General features: G+C 45.9%; 1 protein-coding gene across 2 annotated transcripts in view; it reads right to left on the bottom strand.

Moving 5' to 3' along the window:
• Positions 1-19,442, bottom strand: part of GPBP1L1 (GC-rich promoter binding protein 1 like 1) — a 411,897-nt gene that overhangs the window by 84,093 nt on the left and 308,362 nt on the right. For both annotated transcript variants that reach the window (XM_086953160.1, XM_086953159.1), the window contains one exon: positions 12,933-13,035. In XM_086953160.1, the coding sequence (XP_086809286.1) occupies positions 12,933-13,035 (103 nt within the window). The remainder of the gene's footprint in view (positions 1-12,932; positions 13,036-19,442) is intronic.

The raw sequence follows: 19,442 nt of genomic DNA on the forward strand, positions 1-19,442 counted from the left end.
ACCTCTGAGCTAGCTGGCGCAAACCTAAATTAAGTCTAACATAGTCAGTAGAGACCTAGAAGACCGCAGTCCTACGTCTACACTGCTGTTTATGTTATTCCAATGCACAGGGCCTATAGGGAAAATAGGATCTACACTACAAGTTATGATGCCTTTGTAATTGTTGCAACTGGTTTGAAGCTGGTGCAGGCTGGCAAGGTGAGACAACTTAGTTACATTATGATGGGGATCTAAATCACAAACTGCATTTTTGCTTTTTACCATAATTAATGGGAGTTGGGTGTTTCATATCTTTATTTTGTCTAGGCCGGAAGCTGTTGTCCATGCAATTGAGGGAAATTGATGTCCAGCTATTATGATGTACTGAGCGGATTCAACATACACGCAAGTATATTCAAATGGCAGATACAGAATCACTACACATGCCCTCTCTCCCAAATGATTTAGGGGCTACGGCAGTGGTCTTCAAACGCTGTAATGCACGAACCCCCTTGTAAACAAAAAAAAAAAAAAAAAATCGGAGGCCCTTCCCCCAAACATTTTTACACAATTATTTGATTAAACTGGGAATAGTTAAATATGTCTCGACGTATGTAAACATTGCAGAAATATGTCTCGACTGATATAAACATTGCAGTTAAGTTCTGCGCAGTTTTAAAATTACAGTGAAAGATATGATTGACAAACCTACTATTCTGGTCAGCCAGGCCTTACCTGTAAAAATATCCACAATGTGATTATTGGAATTGGGGTGGGGGTTTTGATGAATATTTAGACTCCCTTCCCTTTTGACACCTTTCCCCAGCAAGGATGTAAATGACAAAAGATGCTAATGACGGCCCATATCAGGGTGGTTTACTGCCGCTAATTTGTTTGCACAGGAAACATAGCATCCTTATTTTAGCCAGAGTCTGGCGCCCCCCTGCCTCCCCGGGATCACTTGAGGCCCCCTTGGGGGAGAGGGGGGCCCCTCCAGTTTGAAGACCCTTGGGCTAAAGTCTGTCAATCCACACACTTCACAAATCACAGCTGCAAAGATTCAACAACTGTACTTGCCATAGACTTCCTACGAGAAAGTGCCATCTTTATTGCCTTGGTATGCCCCCACTTTTTTCTGAATAGCTGATGTGCTTTGAGTGTGCCTTGAGCTCCTGCCAACCAGGTACCCAGGGCCTGTGTTCCTTCCCTAAAAACTGTTGAAACAAAACCCAATTGGCATCTCTGGCCACCTATCAGCCCCTAATTAATGGTACCTTAGGTACCCAGGGCATGGTGACCAGAGAAGACCCCCAAGGGCTGCAGCACTTATTGTGCCACCCTTAGGGACCCTGTACCTGGGTACACACACACTGCCTTTGGCAGGGTGAGAATTAAACAAAGTCGACATGGCACACATCCCTGTATGTCATACCCACAAACCCACTGCCCTGGCATACATCAGTCACCCCTCTAGCTGGGTGCTCTATGCCAGAGGTGTGGGCCCAGGTGCATGAGCCCTGTGCCCCTACAGTTCCCAGGGCCATTCCTGAGCACCGTAAGTGCAGTGATGCCATTAAGAGTATATGGTGCTGGGAGGTTGTCATTACGAACTCCACAGTACCATAATGGCTACACTGAAGACTGACAAGTTTGGTACCAAACTTCTCAGCACATTAAACCCGCACGAAGCCAGTGCGAGATTTAATGTAAAATGCACCAGAGGGCATCTTATAGATGCCCCGTGAAAAGCTAACTTACAATCCACGTCTGGCTGAGTGGCTGCAGAGGCTGACACACAACAGACATGTTGCTAGACCCCTGGGTAGGAGAGCCCCCGCTCTCCTGGGCCTGCAACAATGCACATCCTGGACGAGGTGCTAGTTCTCCTCCCCCAGGACGGGCAGGGGGAAGCTTCAAAGGCATCCCGCCTCTGTGAGCTTCTCCAGACCATTTGCTGTACCCAGCAACCAGCTCCACCAGTCCTGCCCCCCCCCCACTCTGGCGGGAAGACTGGCAGGAAAAACTACGTCAGGAAGGGGTGTGCCAGCCTGTGCCAACCTCACCCCTAGGTGAAGCACGACCCCGAGCTCCGGCCATCTTGAAGATGAGGAGCCCTGCCCAATCACAGCTAGGCTCCTGCCCCCCTCCCACAGGAGAGGAGCAGGGTAGAGGTGTACTCACCCCAGGGCAGGGACCCATTGGTCCCTGTCCTTGCCCTACCTGTAACGCCCCTAAATTCAGTATTTAGGGGCTCCCTGAACCTTCCTTCCTCAGATCCCGATACGAAAAGAAGAAAGAAGATCAAGAAGAGCCGCCGTGCAGCTGCTAACGACAAGACGACAACAACTGACTTGGCCCCAGCCCTACCGGCCTGTCGATCCTGGAACCTGTGCATGCTTAATCCCGGGCAATTCCTGCGGACAGCAACCGTGGGACAACCAGAGGACCTGCCTGCCTTGACCCTCTTGGAGACTGGGACTCCCATCAGCAGAGGCTCTGCTGCAAAAACCCACCTGGTGGCAACCAGGAAGCTCCGGACCAGCCCACTCTGCACCCGCCAAGCACGGGCCGGGCCCAACAAAACCAAGATCACTAGGACATCCCCCCCGGCGACTGGGACCCGAAGTGCAGCCCAAAGACCCTCCTCCACGAACTAGCCGACGCCTGCAGACTCAGAACCAGGGGCCTCCCCAACCGCACCAGCGAGGGTAAGCTTTTCCGACACCCAAAGACACCCCTGCACCCGGCGCCCTACAGCCCCCTGTGCCTCCCTTTGGGGTACCCGCCTGTGCTCCAAGATCCCAACTTACCTCTTGAAGTGCTGGTCGCCCCTGGAGAGACTCCGTCCCCGAGCCTGCAGCCTTTGTTCCTTTTTGACCTTTCCTATTGGATAACATTGAGCGCCGGACGGCTCAAAATCACCCTGCATCCAGCCGCCAGAGTGCCGCTAGTTGTGACCCCTGTAACCTATCCTACTCCCCCCTCCCCCCCCCCCTGCCCTGAGCAAATGACCAGCACCCCAGCTCTCACAGCCGCGTGGCCGGCTAGCCAGCAGCCACCAACCGAAGGCCCCCCTTCCCTCATTGGAGATTATTGGCCCTACCTACCTCTACACTCGGCCCTCTAGCCCTGGGAATGAACTATCTGTACTTACCTGGCCCTGGGGGACCCCTGAGTCTATGCCCACCAACCAAGTACCCACCTGGAACCTGGTAATTTACTTACCTGCCATTGGATAACATTGACTCATTTTGACTCGAAAATGTTTGAAGTGTGAAGTTTTGAAATCTAAAAATATTCACATAAAATCAGCCAAAGACCGAATTCCGAAGTACACCTGTGATCAGGGGAGAAGCCAGTACTGTACCTTTCAGCCCAGTACTGAACCGTAAAAGTAATCCCTAGCGGGGTTACTAGTAATCTGTATTTTCTCCATAGGAACCCATTGTCTGCTTTTCTATGAAATTTCTTCTGAGTGTCTACTTTTGAAAACTTGAAATATTCTTAAAAAAAAAAAAATCACACAAAATACTGAAACGCAATTACCTACCTGTTTTGAGTTAAGAACCCAGTGCGGGCCCTAGGAAACCAGTACTGGATTACAAAAGTAACGTGATCGTATTTTACCTGCAACCTAAATTTTCTCCCATTGAATAACATTGTCAGATTTCCATTGAAAAGTTTCAGCGTGTTAACTTTTGAAACCGCTTTATATTCATGAAAATTCACTACAGTAACTAAAACGTTTTTGCTAATCTGGTTTCAGCTTAAACCTCAGGACTGAATCTAAGATCTAGCCGTGGGACTACTAAAGTAATCTATATAGTAATCAACTGTACTTACATGTGGAAAACCCATTGAGCTCAATGCTATAGTGTTTTAGGATTGTGTTGCTTACTGTCATACTGAATTCATTGTGTGCACGAACTTTATTGCTCCTTTGCAAAGTAATTACATGAGAGAATTTGTAACAAGAAAAGTATATTTTTTAGGTTCTAAAAATAAAACACCTATATCTGTGGATATAAAAATAATTGGCCTGGAGTTCAGTCCTTGAGTGTGTGAAACCTTTTGCTGACTGAGTGTGTACAACCAATGCTTTACAATGTCCTCTGGTACTGCCTTACTGCTCGGCCAAGCTACCACTTTGGAGTGTAAGGTCAGTTCGGACTTTAACCTCTGTTATACCTCTGGGGTTGGTGGACTCTATACACACTGTACTTCATTCTAGTCCCAGTATATATAGAGCCACATTCTCACACTTCCCCTTCCATCAAACACGGCAAACGTTGCAGCAGTATGTGATAGATTATGGTTTCAACTGCAGAGGCTCAATAGCACAGCAGGCCCACAACAGCAATGCAACCTGAGAAAGCAACAGTCTTGGGACCAAGAGGGGCTTGATCTCCACTACGAAGTACTATGCTACAACAGCAGTCAGCTTAGAACCAGAAATAATTGCATGCACTCAGCATCACATGCACAAATCCCACACGGAGCAGGGCTGAGACTTTGATGAACCAAGCAGGCCCAGTCACTGTGAGCCCCTAATTAAACTAGATCTTGCAGACGTGTTATCGTGGTACCACAATTACACTGTTGCAGCAGCCATACAGATCTTAGGATAAAGCAGCAGACAACGCAGTTCATTTAAGGGACCCAGCTCCCTGCTGCGCCTTATTTTTACAGCATAATGACATCATAAAGCTTCCCCAGATAAGTAAATGGGCTTAAGTGCAACACATCCAGGAAAACATTCAATGTATGCACAAAAAGCAGGGAAAAGCAAGCGCGCAGCGCCAGAGGCAAGCCCGTCTGCGACGTCCGCGTCCAGGACGCGCCTACGCTAGCCAAGCTGTCCGTCTGGATGTAACTCAGGGGCACCTGGTTTATGACAGGGATCAAATTATAAATTTTGGTTAGACAAATCACAAGGCGACACACTATATAGCTCATGAGCCAACGGCGGGTTAGACTCATCTGTGGACTGATTAATAGTCAGTCACTTGTCAAGCATCAATCATGTAGATGTTTTAAGTTTACTTAAAGACACGGGATTAGATGCTCTGTTCCTGACAGAGACAATGGATTTCTGCCGAGTCGATGGTGGAAATAGGGCTTGATTGTCCTAACTGATTTAAAATCATTCATTAGCTTAGAATTACAGGCAGAGGGTGAGGAGTGGGAATAATTTTCAAGGAAGAGTTGAACCTTACGTCCCTACCGATAGAATAAGTAGAGGGGATAGAAACTATGGGCTTTTCGTTGCAGACCCCCAGGGGTAGCCTTTTTACAGGACTGCTATGCTACAGACCCCCTGGCAGCACCACGCAATATCTAAACCTCCTAGATATCCTCAACTTAACCCTGACACATACTGGTATGATTGTATTGGGAGATTTCAACCTTAGGGAGGATGGGAATTTCAGCAGCCACCTGAGAGATTTAAAACATACGTGCGCTAACCTGAATCTCGTACAGCCCACGCATCAAGGGGGCCACATTCTTGACTTACTGTCCTCCAATCAGGTTACCTCCAAGATATTAAATATACTACCCCAGTCTTGGACTGACCACTATTTAATTCAGTTTGAGATTAGGCAGCCCCAATCAAAGGTTAAAACCAGCCAGCAGAATTCCTACAGGAGCGGTAGAGATTGGGCAAAATTGGATAAGTCTGGCTCCCTCCTACTTGATAAGGAGGATAATTTGTTTTCATCTAGGGTGACCGCCGAAGAGAACTACAAAATTTACACCAGCTATATTACAAATACTCTAGATCAGATAATCCCTATAAAGAAGTTAAAAAAAATAGGCATAAAACCATGGCCACCTGGTACAATGAAGATCTGAAACCGCTGTGTACACCCCTAAGAAGGCGGGAAGGAAATGGAGATGGGGATACACTGAGGAAGGCAGAAAAGAACCGAGATCAATACAATTGAAATATAAAGAACTTATTCTCAAAACAAAGGCCGAATTTTATGCTACCTCCATCATACAAGCGCCTAATGGAGCAAAAGCTATTTTTAAAATCATCAAGGACTTGTCTTCTCCTACCTGTTTAAACAATAAGGTAGCAGCATCACAAAAACTATACAATGACATTTCTTGTTATTTTCAGGACAAAATCATAAAAATTGTCAACACACTTAATCCCAATAATGAATGCCATGACTATTTAGAACAACCGGTGGATGAAGTCTCTCCCCAGCCAATGGCCCTGGATAACTTCCCGGTCCTCACTGATGACGCTTTTAACACCCTGGCGCACAGTGTCACGTCAGGGTCCCCTCTCGATCCCCTCCCTCATAAAGTCTGGAAGACTTTTGGCAAAGAAACCTTCCCGTGGTTGAGCCAGAGCTGTAATCCATCACTGGTGGAAGGAATCATTCCGGACAGCTGGAAACAGGCGGTGGTGACCCCACTGAACACAAAACCAACCCTTGACCCATCAATCCCGGCCAGCTTCAGGTCCATTCCTCTACTGCCCTGTCCGGTCAATATCCCGGAGAAGGCAGTCAGCAGGACACGGTCGTGCTTTCTGGAGGACAACCTCTTGCTTGATCAAGACCAATTTGGGTTTCGACCAGGCCATGGGACAGAAACGGCGCTCGTCACCATGATGGACAACCTGCGGATGCGAGCAGACAACGGGAATGCAACTGTTTTAGTGCTGCTAGATAGTTCTGCAGCATTCAACACGGTAAATCATTCAATCCTAGTGGAGAGACTTAAGAGGCTAGGGGTGAAGGGACGAGCATTGCAATGGCTCCAGTCCTATTTGATGGGGAGACAGCAGGTCAAGTCCTTAGCACCATTTTCCTCTAGCAAATCTCCGGTTATATACGGAGTGCCGCAGGCCTCTGCGATCAGTCCTATTCTCTTCAATGTATATCTGCAGCCTTTGCTTCCTATTATTAAATCCTTTGGAGTCAGCTTAGTTAATTATGCTGATGACACTCAGCTGCCGTTCTCCTTGGAAGGTGAACATGCGATCTCCCTGGACACTTTCGAGCAGTGCATGCAATGCACGGCGGGCTGGCTCAGGAGAAATTCCCTTCAATTCAACAGCGGAAAGACCGAGGTGCTGTATTGCTCCTCCGCAAGGATACCTAAACCTCTATCCTGTGAAATTAAATTCACTCCTGAGGAGGAACCAATAGCGCTGGTCAAGAAGGTACGCAACCTGGGGGTTCTGATCGATGAGAACCTCCAGATGGAGTCTCATGCAAATAAGACCGCTGATGTAGGTTTCTCCTTAATACGGTTGCTATGAAAAATAATTCCGCTATTACCAACTGAGTCACGCTCATTGGTGGCAAGAAGCACCGTGCTGAGCAGGCTTGATTACTGCAACTCTCTGTATTTGGGTGCCCCACAATATATCATCCAGGGATTGCAGAGAGTACAGTCTGCAGCGGCGAAATTAGCACTCAATAGGCCACGAAGTTCATCCTCTACCTTGGCTCTGAAAGAGCTGCATTGGCTGCCTATTAAGGAGAGGTTCCACTTTAAATCCCTTTGTCTGACTGTCAGAGCAGTGCACAAGCTGGAACTAATCCCCTCGTAGGAAAAGTTCCTGTGGTACAAACCCAAGAGGCACCTCCGCTCGTCTAGTGCCGGCCTATTGTCGGTCTCCAAGTTTAAACGTGGCAGGGCAGGAGGGAGGGCATTCAATGTGGTGGGTGCCCACCTTTGGAATGAACTTCCTCTCCATCTGAGAAGCAGACACCCTGATTAAATTCCGAAAGAGCCTAAAAACCTGGCTTTTCCCAGAGGATTAGATCTCCCCTTCCTAAACACTCGGCCCGACCTTTCCCACCAAGGTCTCCCTCTTCAGTCAGAAGCGCCAGGATACCCGTAGGGCAGAGGTCTTCAATCTGTGGGGCGCGACCCCCAGGGGGGTCGTGGAGTCCTGGGAAGGGGGTCGCAGATTCTCTCAGAGCCGTTCTTTGAAACGCGTGGTTTGCCTTAGTGGCGTCGGGCTGATTGAGGGTGCTCGTGGCGGAGGCTTAATTCACACCGAGGTGTGAAAAACATCAAAGCCTCATTAACAAATAAAAGGTCTTTTAAAGACCTGTGGAGTACTCGGGTGTGGCTTTGTGTGTCCAAGCTGTTTCAGCCAGGCTCACATACACAAGGGGGGAGCGGGGTGGGGTGGCTCTGGGAGGAGGCTGTAGCACAGTGGTTCCCAATCTGTGCGCTACTGAAAGTAGCCAGGGGCGCCGCGAAAAGATTTGCACCAAGCACACAGTTTGAAAACTAATATGGACTGATGCACAATAATAAGGGTAATAACAGGGGGTGGAGGGCATCATGCTGCAAACAGGGATTTATAATCAGAGGCAGCTTCATACTTGCAGTTTAAAAGCTGGAGTTCCAGAGGCTGGAAAAGTGCAAGCAATGTAGCACATTTATTAGCAGTTCAGGCAGAGCCTTTCTGGGGAAGAGGATGGGGCCTACGGGGGAAATACAAGATAAGCAAGCAGGGAGACGGGACTGCCGGGATGTTGGTCAGTGTGCCTGGAATGAGACTCGGAAGTGATACTGAATAAGGAGAACAAACATCCTGCAGCGATTAAAGTGTAAGTAAACAGCCTGATTTTACACAAACTGCCCTTGATAATGATTTATAGCACCTTGGAGCCCCCTCCAGTTCAGCGCTGCTGGCAAAAGTGGGCAAGTGAAAACTCATGGCTAATAGCCGCGTTCTCCAAGTTACACACATTATGGGAAAATATTTGAGTACATTAATGTGCATGCTGCTAAGAGCTGTATAAAACCTGTGGGTTAGAGCTATTTTGGAAAGACTAACCCTGGATTAAAATGCAAACGGTGTGCATTTGCTTCCTACTTTATGGTTTGAGCGCAATACTTGCCTATGTCTGCTACTATTAGTCATTAACATGAAATTTGCTTATTGTTTTATACATGTCCTCCTTGCATGGACCAAGTAGTGTGTGCTCCCCTCTGGGTATAGACCCCACCACCCACTCACTCATCTTTTAAGTAAGTAAGTAAATATTTTATTGTATATGGTTAATTAAAACCTTTACAAAATTTGCAAAGAGAATATAACATAAAATCATTAAAATGAAAAATGAATGAAAACCTACATTTACTCGGTTTTAAAAGGAAAGACAGAAAAAAAAACACAATTTGACATGCCTGTGACTACTGAACTTTGTCTTGGTCTTCCGAATTTTCTATTTTGCAAATTTTAAACACAACGGGGCTGCGCAAGCAGTGAATGCTTTTCAGTCTTATCTAGTCTTGTGCACTCAGACACAGACACATCCAGCAGCTCCCTCCTTATGTGCGCCACAGATTGTTGTGAACCAAACCTCTTGTTAGAGTTTGCACAGTGTCACCCAATAGTCCATGGATATTGTTGTCTAATATGTGTCACTGCTATGAATGTCCTGTTTGAACAAGCCAGGTTTTGTGTGCGTCCCGGACTAGAATGATGCAAAACAAATGGACTGCTGAAGCATCATAAATTGAAATGTACATTAATAATACAGTGCAGTTCACTTATTGAATCATAAGATAGTTAGCACCATTGAAATCAGCCTCTCCAATCATGCAGCTGTTGGTCCTGAGTTGGACTCGAAGCAGGCAGCACTGTGCTCACATGAATATTGAGGTCGATCTTTGATTCGCTTAAGCTGCCTGCTCTGTATTCTCAGTGGAAATGATTTAGCAATGCTTATTGTGCCGTGTAGGACACAGGGCATGGTGGGACACTGATAGCAGGACATTATCGCCGCAATAATCAGAACAGCAAAACTTTAAGTACTAAGGCAGCAGGCAGAAGCCTGCTCCAGATTCCAGGTCTGTCCGTGCACACCATAATGCTGCCAATGCACATTCCAGATCTGCCAATACAGCCAATGCACATTCCAGATCTGCCAATACATATCACAGTGCTTCCAGTGCACATTTCTGGGATGGCAGTGCCAATCATAGTGGTATCAGAGCCAATGCATGTCAAAGAGCCCTTAGGGCACAATCCAGTTCTTCTTGTGCGTCCAAGGAATATAAGAGTTTCTTTGCCCTGCCCTCGGCATGATCCGAGTGCCCCTTGTTCGGTAAAGTGCAGCCATGTGCACTTCATTCTACACATCCATTGTGCTTTACCGCCACAAATAATGAAACACACAATAGCTGCACTCTTACACCTAGAGATCTTGAGAAAGATGCCAACAATAATTATTTCTTTCGGCCTCGCCCATCTCCCCCTCCATTTGGTTCCCAGGAATGAGTCCCACATCTATGATTATTATACCTTCATCAGTGCCATCCCAATTATTTTCAGGGAGAGAAATGGATGTTCTCCAGTGGCTTGGCTTGCATCCTCCCACCCGCCAAAAAAAAGGGACATAATGGGGAGCAGAGGCCAATGGGCAATAGATTAAGGGAGCAGCAAGGTAAAAAAGTTTGGGAACCACTGCTGTAGCCCTTTGAGTTCAATGGAGTTGCGCGCCTGGGGCTGTGGGTCCCGCCAGAAATTGCACGTGAAAGGTCCTCCTCCCGACCCCCCCCCACCCCCCCCACCTTCCGACACGTCCCATAAATCATTGGTTCAAGTCCCATGAGCCCTCATACCGTGTGCTGTTCTTCACAGTGAGATGTTGTTACACCCTGTCTGCCCTTCCCCCTCGCCCCCAACAGGGAGGCACAGAGATGCCCTCCCATGAGAGAGGAAGAAGGAACACCACGCAGAAAGATACTGACCCCCTCGCCCCATTAGAGAGGCACAGAAAAGGTGGGTGGAAGAATGATGGGTAAGTGGATGAATGATGGGTGGGTGGATGGATGAAGGATGAATGTATGGATGGAAGGATGGAAGGGTGGACGGATGGATGGAAGGGTGGACGGATGGATGGAAGGGTGGACGGATGGATGGAAGGGTGGACGGATGGATGGAAGGGTGGACGGATGGATGGAAGGGTGGACGGATGGATGGAAGGGTGGACGGATGGATGGAAGGGTGGACGGATGGATGGAAGGGTGGACGGATGGATGGAAGGGTGGGTGGACGGAAGGAAGGATGGAAGGGTGGAAGGGTGGAAGGATGTATGTATGGAAGGATGAAAGGGTGGACGGATGGACGGATGAAAGGGTGGACGGATGGACGGATGAAAGGGTGGACGGATGGACGGATGGACGGATGGATGTGTGAAAAGGTGGGTGGATGAATGATAAGTGGATGGATGGATGAAAGGGTGGATGGATGAAGGATGGATGGTTGAAAGGATGAAGGATGTATGTATGGATGAAAGGGTGGATGGAAAGAAGGGTGGATGGATGGAAGAATGAAAGGGCGGAAGGATGCAAGAATGAAAGGGCGGAAGGATGCAAGAATGAAAGGGCGGAAGGATGCAAGAATGAAAGGGCGGAAGGATGCAAGAATGAAAGGGCGGAAGGATGCAAGAATGAAAGGGCGGAAGGATGCAAGAATGAAAGGGCGGAAGGATGCAAGAATGAAAGGGCGGAAGGATGCAAGAATGAAAGGGCGGAAGGATGCAAGAATGAAAGGGCGGAAGGATGCAAGAATGAAAGGGCGGAAGGATGCAAGAATGAAAGGGCGGAAGGATGCAAGAATGAAAGGGCGGAAGGATGCAAGAATGAAAGGGCGGAAGGATGCAAGAATGAAAGGGCGGAAGGATGCAAGAATGAAAGGGCGGAAGGTTGCAAGAATGAAAGGGCGGATGGATGTAAGAATGAAAGGGCGGATGGATGTAAGAATGAAAGGGCGGATGGATGTAAGAATGAAAGGGCGGATGGATGTAAGAATGAAAGGGCGGATGGATGTAAGAATGAAAGGGCGGATGGATGTAAGAATGAAAGGGCGGATGGATGTAAGAATGAAAGGGCGGATGGATGTAAGAATGAAAGGGCGGATGGATGTAAGGATGAAAGGGTGGATGGATGTAAGGATGAAAGGGTGGATGGATGTAAGGATGAAAGGGTGGATGGATGTAAGGATGAAAGGGTGGATGGATGTAAGGATGAAAGGGTGGATGGATGTAAGGATGGATCTGTGAAAAGGTGGGTGGATGAATGATAAGTGGATGGATGGATGAAAGGGTGGATGGATGAAGGATGGATGGATGAAAGGATCGATGAAGGATGTATGGATGGAAGGATGAAAGGGTGGACGGATGAAGGGTGGATATATGGATGGATAAAAGGTTGCATGGATGAACGATGCATGGATGGATGTGTGAAAAGGTGGAGGATGAATGATGGGTGGATTGATGGATGGATGAAAGGGTGGGTGGTTGAAGGATGGATGTTTGGACGAAAGGGTGGATGGATGAAGGATGGATATATGGATGGAAGGATGAAGGGGTGGATGGACGAAGGATGTATGGATGGATGGATAAAAGGTTGCATGGAGGAATGATGGATGGATGTGTGAAATGATGGGTGGATGAATGATGGATGGAAGGGTGGATGGGTAAAGGATGAATGGATTGATGTATGGAAGGATGAAAGGGAGGCTGGATGTATGAATGGAAGGATAAAAGGGTGGATGGATGAATGAATGATGGCTGGATGAAGGATGGATGGATGGGATGAGGTCTAACAGGCGCATTTATGGTTGTTGATGATGAGGAGTACCAGTTTCTAGAAACTTTTGTCGGAAGGGGGTCCTTACGCCAAAAAAGGTTTTACAAGGGGGTCTCAGCATAAAAAAGTTTGAAGACCTCTGCCGTAGGGTTACAGTTTGCGCTATACAAGTACTGAATCAAATCAAAACATTATATATACCTACAGTAGAAAGTCACATTGCAATTAAATCTAGTGTACAAAAGGACTGAATAGATGTTTAAAAAAAGAATGTCTGTTCAATGCAGTAGTGAAACATTCAATTGGAGATTGACATTTGCAGAGGAGAGGCTTGAAATGGGGTTACCCAGGGTAGAAGACAAGATGCATACCTGCTCAGATTTCATGTGAAACTCTCTAAGCTCCTCTTCTGTAAGAGGAAGACAGTTCTCATCATTTTCAGGGTACTCTTGCCAGCCCATTGCTTTCAATAACCTATGAGAGTAACAAAAAAGTGTTCAATACTATTCTAAAAATATAAGCATTGAAGACTTGCCTTTTTCTAGGCCAACAAAATGCATGGCTGAAGCAGCCTAACCGCACTAGCTGATATTTAATTGAAACACACACCTTCAAGTTGTCAATTGCAATTCACATGAAAAGGAAGGGGTTATTTGGAGCAGATGTATATACTTGGTGTCTGTACAGACAAGCCACAGAATAGAACTCTGCACCCAGTACTGAGCAGCCTCCTGGTTTAGTGTTTACAAAGACGACCTTTAAGTTAGGTCTCAAAGCACTGCATGATTACTGTTCGTCAAGACTCAGCTAAAACTATGCTGATCCACAGAAATCTTCTTGACCTCTCATTTGCCTGGACAATATGTATTTTTAAAATTATCACTGACCCCAGCTGCCCAGCATTTTTATTGTTTTGATGTTTTTGTAGTATTAGTGCTGTCCCACTTTCTACTCTGTTAGTTTGCGTACATTCACCAATCAATGCAACTCATGCATGGTTACCAGACACCTCGCGCTCAGCTTCACTGACTTTAGACCTAAATGTCCATAGATCCAGATACTATGGTTTAAACAACATTTTTTGACGTGGGGCCCTTTGACAGGGCTGCCTTGTGTGTCAGTGAGTGTTGTCTTTGGCAATTTAATTACGTGCATGTATGAATGGGATATATATGTTTGGGTGACAGAGCTTGTGTCTTATGTTTATGTATTCTATTGTATTGTAATTGCATTGATATAGTGCTTACTACCCCATAAGAGGCATTGTATCGCTTTTTTTTTGGCTAGCAGCACGCTACTCTGGAACCCAAAAGGATTAGTGGTGAATTAGTATAGTGAAATATGAAATTAATTTGAGCGGCAGATATTTTAGTCTGTTGTTTGGATTGAAAGGACAGTGGAGGGATGGAAGAGATAAAGGCTTGGATTTGTATAGCGCTTGCTCCCCCTGATTAGCAAGCAACTCTGGAACCCAAACAAGATTAGTGGGGAGTTAGTACAGAGAAATATGAAATTAATTTGAGCAGTGGACATGTTAGTCTTATTTGGATTGAAAAGGAATAGTGGGGGGATAGAAGAGGGAAGGTCTGATAATTTTTTTTGGGGGGTAGGAGTTCATAGCTGTAGGAGGGGGTTTCGGATGAGTGAAGGGGTGCTGGAGGGGGGATAGAGTCAGAGGGAAGGGTTTAAAAAGGCTTGTTTGGGAGATCTGAATAGTAAAAGGTATGAGATGATGCAAGGAGGGAGGAGTCTAGTAAGGGTTAGTTTGGGTGGCACAGGGCATAAAATTTGCCATATGCAGCACTCAGATGTTTAACCCAAGTAAACAACCGTTTTATTTTTTTAAATGAGAAACTTTTTCAAAAATAATATTTTTCAGTTATAAATATGGCCGCATGTCTACTAGCCACTGAGAGCAAGAGGACTGGTTGTATCTAAATATGACACTTTAAAATGGAAGACAATTAACCTAAAGAGTTAACTTTATCTGTATTCCATAAGACTCGTCATTTTTATTTTCTCCCGTTTCAGAGTGTTGCATTTACAAACAGCAGGCATTTTCCTCCTAGTGGTCTGTGGACGGAGTGCCATATTTATAACAAAAATCATTTTATATGGGAGGAATGTAAAGTGAAGAAACAGGCTTCATAAAACAGTAAAACATAATTGGATTAATTGAAAGTAGAGAATATCATGAAGACTTACTGTTTCATAGAAACATTTTTCTTCATTGTAATTTTTCCCATTTCAAGAAATTACTATTTTTCAGTGATAAATATGGCACTATGTCTACTGGCCAGTGGGAGCAAGATGCTTGCTGTTTATAAATGTGACACTGAAATAGGAGAACGTTAAAATCAAAAGTTAATTTAACTATTGAGGAGTCAGAAATTTTTTTTTGTTCTCACGCTCCAATATTGATTTGACAAGGACTTTTATTTAAGCGTTAAATACCTCAGTGCTTTAGTTCTTCGCCTGTGCGCCCCAGCCAGGGTCGTAAATTTGAGTTGAGCACTGCTCATCATCAGGCCCTAATCTGCTGCCTGATCAGAATGTAAAATAAGGAAAATGCTACTTACCAGTATGCATCTGTTCTTGGCATGTAGAGCTGCAGAGTTGTACACTATGCATTAGATCGCCACCTGGTGTTGGGCTCGGATGATTGCAGGTTGTTGTCTTCTTGGAAGAAGTCTTTGTAGTCACGAGATAGGCGACTCCTCCCTTGGACAATACTGCGCATGGGCATCGGCTCCATCCTTAGATTGTTTTTCGCCATGATGGGAAATGGAGTTAGTAGAAGTAAAGAAAAAAGGATGTCCATGCGTGTGCATCTGAGTAAGATGAAAAACTGGAACGGATACAAGTCCCGGGGAGGCGGGAGGGAGTGTACAACTCTGCAGCTCTACATGCCAAGAACAGATGCATATTGGTCAGTGGCATTTTCCGTTCGAGGCATAGGAGCTGCAGATTGTACACTATGCATTGATGTGCAGCAGTGTCTCCCTTAGCGGTGGTCACCTGTATCCGTTGCAGCCATTTCAAAGAGAGTTCAGAGACAGGCTGCCTACTGCAGCTTGCCGCTTGGCTTGCACGTCAACACAATAGTGTTTTGTGAAGGTGTGTGGTGTAGACCATGTTGCTGCCTTGTATATGTCCTCTAGGGGTATGTTTCCTAAGAAAGCCATAGAGCCTCCTAGTTTGCAAGTGAAGTGCGCTCTAGGAGGAACTGTTAATGTACGTTTAGCTTCAATATAGCATATTTGTATACACTTTACAATCAATCTTGCAATCCCACCTTTGGAGATGGGGTTGCCTTTGTGTGGAGGAGAGAAAGATACAAACAGTACTTTTGTCTTTCGAAAAGATTTAGTTCTAACTATATTGTATAAAAGAGCCCTTTTAACATCTAATGTGTGTAAAGCCCTTTCCGCTACAGAGTCTGGGTTTTGGAAAAACACAGGTAACTACGGATTGATTTAGGTGAAAAGGAGTGATGGCCTTTGGAAGAAATTTTGGACTAGATCCAAGAACCACTTTGTTAGGATGTATTTGAAAAAATGGTTCTTGTATAGTGAAAGCTTGTATCTCACTCTTCTGAGAGAAGTAATGGCAACAAGGAAAGCTGTTTTCCATGTTCGGAATTGCTGTTCACATTTATGTAGGACAAGATTCAGGTTCCACAGAGGAGAAGGTGGCAATCTGGGTGGGATTATTCTTTTTAATCCTTCCATGAATGCTTTGATTGTAGGTACTCTGAAGAGACAGATGTTGCCTGTTTTGTAAATAGGCTGCAATTGCTGCAAGGTGCAGGCGTATGGAAGAATATGCCAAATTAGACCTTTTAGCAAATGATATTCTGGATGGAAGCATCCAGGGGGCCAATTTGGTTATTGTTGCAATAAATGGCAAATCTTTTCCATTTAGCGGCATAACACGCTCTGGTAGTAGGTCTCCTGGCCTCTTTAATGATGTTCATACAGTCTGGTGGCAGGTTTAGATAACTAAACTCTAAGACTTCAGGAGCCAGATAGCCAAATTCAGTTGGTTTGGGTATGGGTGTCGGATTTCTCCATGGTTCTGTGTTAACAGGGAGGGTGTGAGCTGTAGCTTTTGATGTGGAACTAGAGAGAGATTTAGTAGTGTGGTGCATCACAGCTGGCGTGCCCATGTGGGAGCTACTAGGATTAATGTGAGAGACTGTTGTCTGAGCTTGCGCACTACAAATGGAATTAGTGGGAGAGGCGGAAAAGCGTACGCAAATATGCCCGACCAGTTCATCCATATCGCATTGCCTTCGGATAGTGGGTGTGGAAACCTGGCGGCGAAGGCTAGGCATTTTGCATTTTCGTGGGTGGCAAACAGATCTATGTTTGGGTACCCCCACCTCTGGAAGAATGGTTGAAGAACTTGCGGATGTAGTTCCCATTCGTGAATCTGTTGTGACTGCTGACTTAACAGATCTGCTATCTGATTGTGAACTCCTGGAAGGTGTTCCGCTAACAGATGTATGTTTTGAGGAATGGCCCATCTCCAAATGTTCTGTGCAAGCTGAGACAGTTGCAGAGAGTGTTCCCCCCCTGTTTTTGTATATAGCACATGGCTGTCATATTGTCCGTCCGGATTAGGACGGCTTTTTTTTGTACTTGAAGTTGGAAAGTCTTGAGTGCTAAGAATATTGCCACCAACTCTATATGGTTGATATGGAACAGTTTTTGTTGATTGTTCCATTGACCTAGAGTTGTGAGATGTAAGAGATGGGCTTCCCATCCTGTGAGGGATGAGTCTGTTGTGAGCACTACTTGTGGAACAGGCTCGAGGAACAGCCGCCCCTTGTCAAGTTTTTGGTGTTCCACCACTGCAGAGAGCGATGCGTGCGTGCGGCTGACGTCCAACACCAGGTCTTTTAGTTGACCTTGAGCTTGGTTCCACTGTTGTGCTAGGCACTCTTGTAGTGGACGCATTTGCGATCTTGTGTGTGGTACTATGAAGATGCAAGATGCCATCATGCCTATTAGTCTCATGAACACCTTGGCTTGCAGAGACTGTTGGTGTTGAAAAGGGTTGACTAAGGCTTGAATGCTTTGTATCCTGGCTGGACTGGGATACGCTAGGGCTGTAGACGTGTTTAGTGTAGCCCCTAGATACTGATGTACATGCGAAGGCTGCAGGTGCGACTTGGTGTAGTTTATTGTAAGCCCTAAGTCGTGCAACGTTTGAACTGTCTGATGTGTGTGTTGGACACACTGATTGAATGACTTGGCTTTTATGAGCCAGTCGTCTAGATATGGGATTACATGTATTTGTTGCCTTCTGAGATGTGCTGCTACCACTGCTAGGGACTTTGTGAATACTCGTGGTGCCGTTGTCACTCTGAATGGAAGGACTTTGAACTGGTAGTGTTGTCCTTCCAGTACAGACCTTAGATACTTTCTGTGAGCAGGATGTATGGGGTTATGGAAGTAGGCGTCCTTTAAATCTAGTGTTGTAAGGAAGTCGCCTTGTTGCAGCAGTGGAAGCACTTGTTATAGAGTGATCATATGAAAATTATCTGATTGTATGTAATGGTTGAGGGGCCTGAGGTCGAGAATTGGCCTTAGTGCTCCATCCTTCTTGGGAAATAGAAAGTACAGCGAGTAAACCCCTGTTCCTTGTTCTTCTAAAGGAACTATTTGTATAGCATCTTTCTGTAGAAGTGAAATAACCTCCTGTTGAAGCAGAGTCAGATGGTCTGTAGACATTGGACGCTGCCTGGGAGGTTTGGTTGGAGGGGTTGCTGTAAGTTCTAGGCAGTAGCCATGTTGGATAATCTGTCTTACCCACTTGTCAGTTGTAATGGAGTTCCAGACAGGCAGGAACTGTGTTAATCTGCCCCCTACAGGAGTGGAATGCTGTGGGGGGAGCAGAGGAAAGTCATCGTTTTGTGGCGGAAGAGGATCGGTTGTTGTTACCGCTACCTCTTCCTTTGTTATTATTGCCTCTGTATCCTCCTCTAAAGTATCCCTTGTTAGAGGAAGTCTGTGGTTTGAAAGATGTTGTAGTGTCTGCTCCAGTTTATTTGGAGCCTCCTCTGTAGAAGGAGCGACTAAAGGAACTTCTAGCTCGTGTGGACTGTAAAGGCCCCATAGACTTTGCGGTGTCGGTATCTTTCTTCATTTTTTCCAATGTAGTGTATCCTTCTGGCCCAAATAACTGGTTCTGGTTAAATGGTTGGTTTAAAATGGTGGTTTGCACTTCTTGCATAAACCCTGAAATGCGTACTCACGCATGTCTCCTAAGTATGACACTGGTATTTACAGCCCTAGATGCTGTGTCTGCGACATCTAGCGCGCATTTTATAGAGGCATTGGATATTAGCGTGCCTTCCTGTATAAGGTCATTTGCTTGACCTTTGTACTGATCTGGTAGGTGCTCAAGTAGTTTTTCTAATTGATCATAATGAGCCCTATCGTAACGAGAGAGGAGGGCTTGTGTATTTGCTATACGCCAAATGTTTGTGGCTTGTGCAGCTATTCTTTTACCTGACGCATCAATCACTTTTTATTCCTGGTCAGGTGGGGGTGCTTCTCCAGAAGTTTGAGAGTTATCCCTCTTTCTAGCATTGGCCATAACTAATGAGTCTAGTGGTAGGTGGCCTTTAATGTAGACTGGATCTGTGGGTGCCGGTCTATATTTTTTCTCGATTCTAGAGTTTAATATTCTAGTGCGCACAGGGTCTTTAAATACCTCTGGAGCGTGTTTGATGACCCCCTTGACCATGGGAAGAATGTGAGCAGACCACTGAGACTGCTCAAAGGTATCTAGGAGAAAATCCTCCTCAATGTCATCGGAATGCACAGGGACTCCATGGCAAACAGCAGATCTGTTTAACAGATGACCAAAAC

Source organism: Lissotriton vulgaris, chromosome 1_2, assembly GCF_964263255.1.
Source record: "Lissotriton vulgaris chromosome 1_2, aLisVul1.2, whole genome shotgun sequence".
In the NCBI taxonomy this organism is placed as follows: Eukaryota; Metazoa; Chordata; class Amphibia; order Caudata; family Salamandridae; genus Lissotriton; species Lissotriton vulgaris.